The 10,290-nt window shown below is 51.9% G+C and overlaps 1 protein-coding gene across 1 annotated transcript; it reads right to left on the bottom strand.

Annotated features, from left to right (window-relative positions):
* Window positions 1–4,493: 4,493 nt before the first annotated feature.
* LOC112887903 (acyl transferase 4-like) lies at window positions 4,494–9,796 on the bottom strand. Its single transcript, XM_025954188.1, has 2 exons — window positions 9,072–9,796; window positions 4,494–5,702 (listed from the first exon to the last, which is right to left on the bottom strand). The coding sequence occupies exons 1-2, from the start codon at window positions 9,513–9,515 to the stop codon at window positions 4,854–4,856; spliced, it is 1,293 nt and encodes a 430-aa protein (XP_025809973.1). The 5' UTR covers window positions 9,516–9,796; the 3' UTR covers window positions 4,494–4,853.
* Between the last annotated feature and the right edge of the window lie 494 nt (window positions 9,797–10,290).

Here is a 10,290-nt window from a genome sequence, read left to right as displayed (position 1 = left end):
ATTCGAACCCCCGTCTGAACCGGCGGACTGCCATGGCATCAGGCTACTGCTGGCTTGCTGCAGTAGCGTACCGCGGGTCTTGATCTGCTGGAGTTCACACCCTCAGTCTTCGGAGCTGGGAACCTGACAAGGACGACCAGACGCCTTGCAGGAGCGCCGCCGCCGAGACGCGTCCCGGGCATGCTCTCCGCTGATGCCGCGGCGAGTTCGGTGATTGCGGCCTTGCCTGCAGCCTGCTGCGCCAGTTACAGTTCCGGCCAGCAACTTCTGATCGCAACCAGAGGTGGCGGCGTCCAGTGCGCGCGCCGTGCGGCAGTGGGACGAGCGTCGCCGGAAGCCCGAACGGATGCAGAACTTCCACGAACACGTCCGATCGCGATCGCGCCACCGCTGGCCACCGTCGCCGGCGAAGTGAGCAAATCGCTGCTTCTCGTGAGCCACTGGAGCACCGGCTGCGGCGGGCGACTGGCGAGGAAGACGCTCTTGAGGGTTGAGATGCTCCTAATCTGAACCGTTCAGAGCGGATCCGACGGCTTCTAGGCACCCAGGGGTGGACGGTATCACCCGGTCGGTATCTGAGATACCGTCCACCGTTGACGTTCTGCCCGGCCACGGTACGCCGGAGCGGCGCCGAGTTCAGGCCGTCCCTGGCTTCCATCCCCTTCCTCGTAGGCACCCAGGAGCCTCGCCATCTTCTATCTGACCGGCGACTGTGTGATGGCTGGCCTGGAGCCCTGGAAGCCAAGGGGACCGATCGACAGGTGTGCTGGGGCTCGCCGCGGGTGGCAGCCTGGCAGACATGGCGCGCGCACAAAACGCACGCGAGACGTCGGCGGCAAAGAGCATCGGCCTCGGCGATTTTGACCTGATCGACACGATCAAATCCCGGCTCGCCGCGGCCGGAGGCGGCGACGACGCCTCCTGCGCCGACATCCTTGCCTTCGCGGCGCGCGACGCGGCAACCATCCTCAGCGGCGGGAGGATCCGCTACACCGTCCGCCGCGGCCGCAGGGACGGCGTGGCATCGGCAGCGCCGCCTCCAGCTTCGCCGAGCTGGAGGAGAGCTTCGCCGCCAGGGGCCTCGGCAAGGGCGACCTCGCCGCGCTCTCCGGCGCGCACGCGGTCGGCGCCTACCACGGCTCCTCCTTCGCCGACCGCCTCCGCCCGTCCGTCGCGGCAGCCTAACAGATCAACGGCACGTACCTATTGCAGACGGCGGCGAGCGACTCGGCGACGACGACGGAGACAATTACGATGATGAACAACGCCCGCGACATGGACCCGGCGTTCCGCGCCGTGTCCAGCTACAGCGTCGTCGGGGTGGGCACGGCGCCACGGCGGGGACTGGCGCCCTGAACAACAGCTACTACCCGGCCAACCTGCAGAACATGGTGCTGCTCAATTCGGACTGGGAGCTCACCTAGGACGAGGACACCCTGGCTCGTCTGATCGCGTTCAGGGACGACGCGGCGAGATGGAACAAGGACTTCGGCGAGGCCATGGAAAGGCTCAGCAGCCTGCCGCCACCCGTGGGGGCGCGCCTCGAGATCAGGAACAACTGAAGGCTCAACCTGAGTCCCGGACGAGCAGTGGTGCGCGCACTGAAAAGTTTCCTACAAAGACGTTGCGATCAGATATCTGGTTTGCTAAATTTTTTTCAATGCAGGCTTGATGTAAGTCAGGATTTGCCATGAGCATTTGAAATGGAACACTACTTTTCCCCTCCTGGATTCCTACTAGAAAAAGGGCTGTTTGTTTGTTACCACAAAAATGACTCTGAACTTGCTGAGCATCATGCATGTCGAGTGATCAGTAGTCTCAGCGTTGGCCCTACTTACCGGCAGAAGAATGGACAAGTGAGCCTGCTTGCACGTAGCCACTGTTATACTACACAGGACCTCTAGGAGTAGATCTATAGGTTCTTTCATTGACTCACGAATAAATCAAAGGTTCTTAGATTACACCGATTGAGAGGTAGACAGAGAAGAGTGTGTAGCACCTTCGGACTTGGCGGAGGATGACGCAGTGGTGTCCATGGCAGCAATGTCGAAGTGGTCGACAGTGAAGGCGGCGGCCGGTAGCGTGCACTTGGAGTCGAGGGCACGGTGTCGTCGGGGATGGAGTCGATGGGCGACGATGATGTCGAAGTCGGTGAGGCCGGCGATGAGGTGGTGGCGATGGCGTGGTCGGTGGCGGTGCAGTGCAGAGTCGGCGGCGCTTCCCTCACTTCAGTGCCTCCCGCCTAGGGTTTGTCGGTGGGGTTTTGGGGCATGGCGAACCTTAGCGTGCATGCCCCGCGGCCCTCCACTTTTCTTTATAGCGTTGCGCAACGGAAACCCACCGACCAAATCTCAATTGGATACCTCTGATCAGGACATAGAACACAATCAAGGACTCTGACTCGATCGTTAGACCAAGTCGGACGAGATCAATTCTAACCGCCACATCCTGCAGGCCAGACTAATCTCTGACTTGTTACCGTCACTGGTCGTCGTTATCGTCGTCGTTTACGCATTCATACAGATGCTTGAATAGCAACACCAATCTCTGCCGTGTCACATCTAGCTAGCTAGCTACCCGGCCTCTGAGATCGGCTATGCGTGCCGCCAACTTCTTCTTGGCCGCGGCCGCCGCCGTCGGCGTCATCTGATCGAGGCCACGGCCACGCATACCAGTCCAAACAGATCATCGACGTAACGGAACTCGATCGGTTGAACGCTCATCAGCTCCCTACCAACTCCATCAGTCACTCAGCCAATGCAATCATGGCTGGGTCGCCACGCAGCAAGGGATGAATTCGCTCGCTCGATCGCGGTGGCCGGATAATGGCGACTCGATCGGTGGCACTGCGGGTGCCGGCCTACTGCGTGCACGCGTACGTCGTCGGCAAGCCGGCCGGCCACCTCTTGTTTTCCTGCTGGGTGATACAGGTAGGTTGCAAGGAACAACTAATCACAAGTCAAATTTGATGACCAAAACGCTATATAATTATGGCCATCCAGTAGATGTTTTCCGATGTGATGTCTAAACATATTCCCAAACCCAAAAACGATGCTGCTAGGATTGAGAAATCAAGCAAGCGGAAAATTAAACAAAACGTCAACAGCACGTTATCGATAAGCTAGGCTGCCACTGCTGTCACGTTAATTCATACCTGGAGGTGAACCACTAATCCTTGCATTCAGGACGACGCGTCTCTCCTTTTTTTTTTTGTTTCTTCTCCTTTTTCTGCCAACAGTTAGTATCAGATGGAATACGCGCCGCACGTTGGGCCGTCCTAACATGGGAAATGGGCTTCGCAATATTTGGGCCGCGATTGATGGGGAAGATCGATTGGATATCCTCGTATTTGAGATTGTACTGAGATAAATCAATGGATATGTGGTCTTAATCGCAAACCGTACCGTTTGGATCTTCGTATTTAGAATATATACAGTAAAATAAGATTCAATATAAGTATATTTTCTCCTGAAGTCTGAATCTCTTTACAAATATGGTGATGAACAATGTTGCTATAGTCTTCAAAAACACAATATTGCATTCTAGCAATGAGTGTAAGACTAATAGAAAGAGAAAACTGCCAACATTTACACTAACTAGACAAGTGTAGTAAGAGGCCCAATTCATTTAAAAAAATTGAAGGCGGCTGAATTGTGAAAGAACCAGCCCATTGCTCATGTCGTTTCCTCCTAATCATTTATACATGCCATAATTTGGTTTTTTTCTTTCAGTTTCGTAAAAAAAGATTGCTTCAAAAAATAGCATAAATATGCTCACGACATGCTATCTACATAAATCTCCTTTTCCATTGGGCGATCCATTATGAATCTTCCACATGGAGGGTTATCCATATGTTTCTCTACCGGGAGCAAGGAGAGAAATATCTAAGAAGGAAAACTTAACATATATATTAATGTTTTATTATATATATGAAAATCCGTTTAACTTTATATTATTAGTTAGTTGTGCATGATACAATAAGCTTGAATGTGTTTATTTTTGGCCCTATTAAAATATTGAAACGTTCTGTTGAAGTTGACTTCTTTTGGTAGGCTCAAAGCTTGATGAGAAGAGTTTGGTTCCGTTGTGCTCGTGTTGGTGCCTGCCTACATCACGCCGGCGGCAGCTTGGCGTCAGCAAGCAGGCCTGACCAGACGATAATGATGCTTTCAGTTTCAGTACGCTAGCTTATCCTAGGCGAAATGATTTATTAGTAGCCAGTAGCATCCGTTCCGCATCAGCTAGTAGCTTGACTCATCGCACTTTCAACTTCGTTAGCTAGGCCGACGCGATCATGAGTCAAATTCCACCGAAATCACCGTCAGTCACACAATTAGGTTTCAATCACAAGTCGTTGATCTCGTACCTACACGTACACGATCAGGTCCGTACACACCGGCCCAAGTCACAACGCAATGCACGACCAATATTGTTTTTACAAAGCACAGACGCAGATGATCACATACGCATACTCGCATCACACAGTCAAAATCTAGCTAGTACAAATCATGCATCGGTCTTTTATTTCATTTTCATCCGCGAATTAATTACATGCAGACTCACACGTAAAAGCGAGCTAGCCCGCCATTTTTGGGCAGCCGGGCAGTAATACATGCACGGACGTGTACGAGTACGGATTACAAGTTTACAACGCTAGTTGTGCCGAATTTGAAATCCAAATTACACGCAAGCAAATACACTCAGCAGTTCTTGTGGCATAGCAAGTTAGACGATCGATCGAGATTACTGGCAGATTTCAAACTTGCAGTAGTTGCATGCACCATGCACGCAGACGTACGCTTTGAGAGAGGATCGATGTGCCGACGACGATAATGGCGACGGGCGCTGTCTCACTACTGCTGGTTCCCGGCGGCGAAGGCGTTCATCTGCTCCTGGAACTCCGGCAGGTGCTTCTCCGTGACGCACATGGTCATGACGCGCGCGCCGGTCTTGGGCGCCGGCGGCGCGCCGATGACGGCGACGGCCATGAAGGGGTGGTAGGAGAAGGGCACGACGTGCGCCGGCGCGCCCCACCCGTAGTCCGCCTCCAGGAATCCCAGGCGCGTCCAGTCCGAGACGAAGAGCGAGTCGTAGGTGAAGGTGAGCTCGTAGGGGTCGCGCTCGAACCCGCCGCCCGCCCACCGCGCGAAGTCCGCGGCCAGCCGCGCCTTGGCGTCCCGGATGGCGAGCACCACCTCCACAGCGCTGGCGGCCGCCACCTCGCCGCAGGGCCGCGTCGCCCTCACCGTGTAGAAGCAGTTGCCGTAGAACCCGGGCGCCGGCGGCAGGAGGTGCCGCGTGTTGGCGAAGAAGCAGACGTGGACGGGGCGCGCCGGGTCGTCGCCGTCCAGCCGGAGCGCGCGGACGCGGGACTGCCAGGTCTTGGCGACGCACACGTCGAACGCCGAGCAGCGCTGCCCGGTGGCCTCGAAGAAGCTGGACTTGACCTTGGCGATGTGCTCCGGGCTGAGGTCCACGGTGAAGTAGCGGAGGTCCAGGAGCTCGAAGCGCGGCGGCGGCGAGATGATCTTGGACGGCGCCGGGATGATGTCGCGCGCCCACACGGGGGACACGCGGGGCCTGGGGAGGCCGCGCGCGTAGTCCGCCACCGCGTTGATGAACTGCCCGGCGCCCAGGCCGTCGGCGATGGTGTGCACGGAGATGAGCCCCACCACGAAGCCGCCGCACGCGAACTCCGTCACCTGCGCGCGTACGCCAATTTCTTTCATCAGCCATTTCGCTTGATTTTATTTGGAGGGATCCTCCGTCAAATTATGTTTCACTTTCATGCAAGAAAAAAAATAACCTCATCAAAGTCATCATGGTTAATGTATAATAAGGGTTGCTTGTTATCTGAAACTAATATACGACGACAGTGTAACTAATTTCCACGTCATCAAGAACTACGGAAGATAGTAGTAACTTGACAAGACTAAGAAGTAACTAAAACAAATTAAGACCAGATAATATATAGAGTTAGTTAACCATATATATGTACCATGCATATCGGTAAGTACATGAACTTACGTGGAAAGCAATTAATTAAGGAAGAAAGCTGATTGATGGTTAAATTTGGTAGCAAGTTAAGGGATAAGATCATGTCGGTCGAGGCCATTGTCACTCGATCGGCCGGAGTGAAAGGCTGAAAGCTACGCGACGGATGGAGCCTCTTGACCTGCACATATCTTTGGGTTTTGTTTTTTGTTTACCTTTTCACTGAGCCAACAACTAACGCACTTGGGCGCCTGCGTCTTCTTACCATCTGTCAGACCATCACACGCTTTCACCCCCTGTGCTACTTTTTCACGCGCAAAGCTCTCACCAACCACGATTACGTCGGTGCGCCAAGCCACTAGATTCACTGAAGATTTCGCCTTTTATTTTTACTGGATGCTGAAGGTTCTGGTGGTCAGGCGGTCAGCGCGCATGCATGCACCATGCACGACCAATATCAGTGGCACGCAGCCGCTGTTGGTCAATAATACAGAAGCATAAACAGCACCGCACTCTGTGTGTATATTTGCAATATTAAGTAGCTTTTTAGTCTCTAGGGTTTAGACTAATTAAATGTTAAGTTGAATGATGAGAAAGAATATATATATATATCGAGCCATGTTGCCTCTGGTTGCCTGGAAGTGGCTAGCTGGCCTACATGCTGAAGGAAGTTGGTACTCTCAAGGCAAAACTTTTTCTTTAACAATCGTTGATTTGTACCTCCTAAGTTATAATTCTATTGTGAATAATAATACCACCACAGGCCACCTCTGTAATAGTTAACTGCATGTTGCTGTCCAACTTTTCCCTTGGATCATGTTATTACATATGGGATTGGGATTTGGGATTTGGGATGGACATGAAGGGAACTAGGAGACTTGCCACAAGTGGGCGCCACCAATGCATGCATGTCCCTTTTTCGATCATCTAGCAGAGGACGCACCAACGTCGCGGTATCTGGTAACCGATCTCTATACATCAACAACGACTTTGCAACCCTTCAGATAGCTACGCGAACGGGCACATATCTACGCATATGCTGTGGTAAACATTACGTGTGCCACCCGTGGCGGAGCGTGAACGTCTTTTTAGAGGGGGTCAATCAGAACAGGTTACATACAAAATGCTCTAAATTGTTCTAAATTGTAAAAGAAACAGAACAGTAAGTAAGGGCTGTGAGCTTGTGAGCTAATCACAAGAATTTTTATGAAGAGTCTAGTAAGTAATTACTAGTAGTATATTTTCACGGAAAAGAGGGGGCCAGCGCCCAGTACGGTCTTCATGAGGCTCCGCCGGTGCGTGCCACGTGTCATCCTAAAGATATTATAAGTTTGTTCCATTATTCTACTATTGGTACCCAGAGAGAAAAGGGTTGCAGTGCGTGTAGTTTATGAGCTCCCAAGTCCTGTCTTGCAGTGGTAGGCGGGTAGCTAGCTAGGTAAGTAGGTACAGGAAGGTGGTGCACTCCGATCCTCAAGTTCTGACGATATCTTCTGCGTGCGGTCGTGGTCGTTCCATTCCGTCGTACTACGTCCTGGACGGAAAGATATTATATATAATAAATAACTAAGCAAGATGATGACCGAGCAGGACCGTACCATGCTCTCGTGTTGGAAAAGGCGGCTGCTTTTATTTGGCGCCATGATCGACGGTATCGTCGAGTCGAGCTCATGCTCATCAGTCATCACCTCACCTACCGGATAGCGGCGTGCAGCTTATAATAGCGCGTCGTCAGGATGCTTCCCGGCCAGGCACGGAGCAGCAAAGCCACGCCTGCCTGTGATGCGTTAGTGGAACAGTGGCAGCACACGCAGAGACAATGGATGGATCGCGATGGCCCAACTGCATGGTTTCGCGCCAGAAGATAGCTAGCACGCGCGCTCTCGATCAGGGCCTGACACCTGTGCGCTGCTACTCGATCGATCACTCGGAAGTCAAAACTGTTACCGATCAACCACTACAGGTGTGCCCACACGTACAAGATACTGTGGGCAGACCACACCTTCTACGGCACGGCTGCGTATGCAATCCCTCTCCCTCGGCTCACACGCGTCCCTCCCTGGCTTCAGTTTCAAACTTACGAGACCCTATCGAGCATAAGTTTCAAATTAAACCGGTTCCAAAAAAAAAACTAACCTTTCCATTTCCCTGCAGGTTTTCTGCAGGCAAGCATAATCACTAGTGTTGTAGTGAGCACGTATTACACCATTCGTACGTGCTGCTAGTTCGTGATGACCCACATGGCAGTGAGCACTGGGCAGTATATATACAGAGGTAGTTATGATTCGCGCTTGACAAGATCTTGACTTCTTGTCGTGGTTCCCATGCATGGCAGCTAGGTACACACGGAAAATGGTGCGAAATTCTTTTGACGAGTGATGCCAGTACCATCTCTACCTTTTTCGGGTACAGTCCGATCCCCATCTCGAGGCTTGATCGAGATATGGCGCCAACGTTTCGGATTTTTGGCTTAATTCTTCCCTGTGTTCATTTCTAGTATTTTTTTTCAACAATTACAGATGATAAACATATTATTCCGATGCTTTTCGCTAATCGAGCCTGGGCCTTGTTTAGATTACTTCCAACTTCCAACTTCCAACTTTTTACACTCTCTCTCCATCATATCAATTTTGGGACACATGTATGGAGCAGTAAATGTATGTAAAAAAAATAACTAATTGTACAGTTTAATTGTACATCACGAGACGAATCTTTTAAGCCTAGTTAGTCCATGATTAGATAAAATTTGTCAAATACAAACGAAAACGCTATAGTAGCAAAAAGTTCCAAAAGTTATAAAAATTTGCGATCTAAACGGGGCCCTGCATTGTTTTTTTGCGTTTTGTTCTAGGAAGAGAAAAAAAAAGGTTGTTATATGCATCGTCAATCTAGCTACCATACATACTCTGCTTACCTTCGAAAAGATTCCTTCTCTTTTATTACCTTTTTCTTTGTCACCAATTCTAGATAAATGCTCCAGATGCCTCTCGCTAATCGAGGCTGCATTAGTTCTTGCGTTTGCATTAACATATATAGATGCATGGATAGCTAGCTGTATGTGTTGTGTGTATCCGTACCTGCATCATGAGCGGCATGTCGAGGGGGTTCACGTCCGGCGCCGGCTCCGGCAGCAGGTCCTCCTTGGGGATGACCATGGGGTGGTCCAGGTGCTTCACCTCCTCCAGGGTGCACGCCGCCGCCGCCTCCACGAACCACGCGCCCTCCGCCGTGCACGCCACCCGCACCTCCCCGTCCTCCTCCACGAACCGCCCCGCGAACGGGTAGTAGTCCACCAGCGCCTTCCCCAGCGCCTCCCGCAGCGTCTCCGCCGGCGTCCTCACCGCCGCCTCGCCGCCGCCCCCTCCGAGGCGGCCGTCGAACACGTGCAGCGACCGCACCAGGTGCCGCAGCCCCGCCACGCGGTCGATCACCGACAGGCGCAGCGTCTCCCGCGGCGTCGCCGACGACGGCGCCACCAGCGACCTGCTCGTCCTCGTCACCGGGAACCCGATGGTACCCATGCTCAGCTCGCTCCCTCACCGGCCACTTCTTCACCAAAGCACCTTCCTTTTTCTTTTTTCCTCCTCGACCTCGAGTGGTGATCGATCACTTAGCTACCTTTGGGTCGATCGGTGATCGTGTTATAATAAGGTGGTGGTAGCAGTAATGTGTAGTGCTCATGACGAAATGTGGAGGAGATAGCATGGGTATATATATAGGCCCAAGAGGGCGTCTAATGGCCACAACTGATAGTGAATTAACATATGATCACTAGCTGATGAGAGAGAGGCTTAATAGTATATTTGGTGGTGCGTACAATTTCTTGGCGAAGTGTCTACTCGATCATGAGAAGGGTTATCTTTTGTGGTAGTAGGTGGAGGACGAGGATTGATCGGCCCCACGCACTGGGCCAACGGATACCGGACTGATAGCCGAATTCGGACCGTCCGATCGAACGATGGACGGATCGGATGAAATCTGGTCGATGAAAGTGTGACCAAATGTCTCACCCTATGCATGTTTTGTACATTTGGGTCACTTGAGAGCCATCCACGGCACCCCACGGCTATGTGCTCCTATAATTAAGGCTCACAAAATTCTTCCATGGTAGCAGTAGAGTTGAGAGTCACGCAGTGTTCCTTTCAACCTCTTGCAAAGTCGTCGTCAATGTCAAGCGGGTATGTACAACTGTAAATCACTATAATTTTAACTAGCTATGTGGTTAGAAAAAAAACAACCACATTATATTGTTACAGCATTAATTATTGTTACCATTATGGAAAGGACAATCACTAT

The sequence above is a fragment of the Panicum hallii genome, chromosome 3 (genome assembly GCF_002211085.1).
Source record: "Panicum hallii strain FIL2 chromosome 3, PHallii_v3.1, whole genome shotgun sequence".
Taxonomy (NCBI): domain Eukaryota; kingdom Viridiplantae; phylum Streptophyta; class Magnoliopsida; order Poales; family Poaceae; genus Panicum; species Panicum hallii.
This window is presented reverse-complemented; position numbering and strand designations above follow the sequence as displayed.

Excerpts from the sequence above, each read along its gene's own strand:
- LOC112887903 (XM_025954188.1), bottom strand. The coding sequence starts at position 9,515 with ATGGGTACCATCGGGTTCCCGGTGACGAGGACGAGCAGGTCGCTGGTG. Across the intron at positions 5,703-9,071 it reads ACATGCCGCTCATGATGCAG|GTGACGGAGTTCGCGTGCGG; the intron begins GTACGGATACAC and ends GTACGCGCGCAG.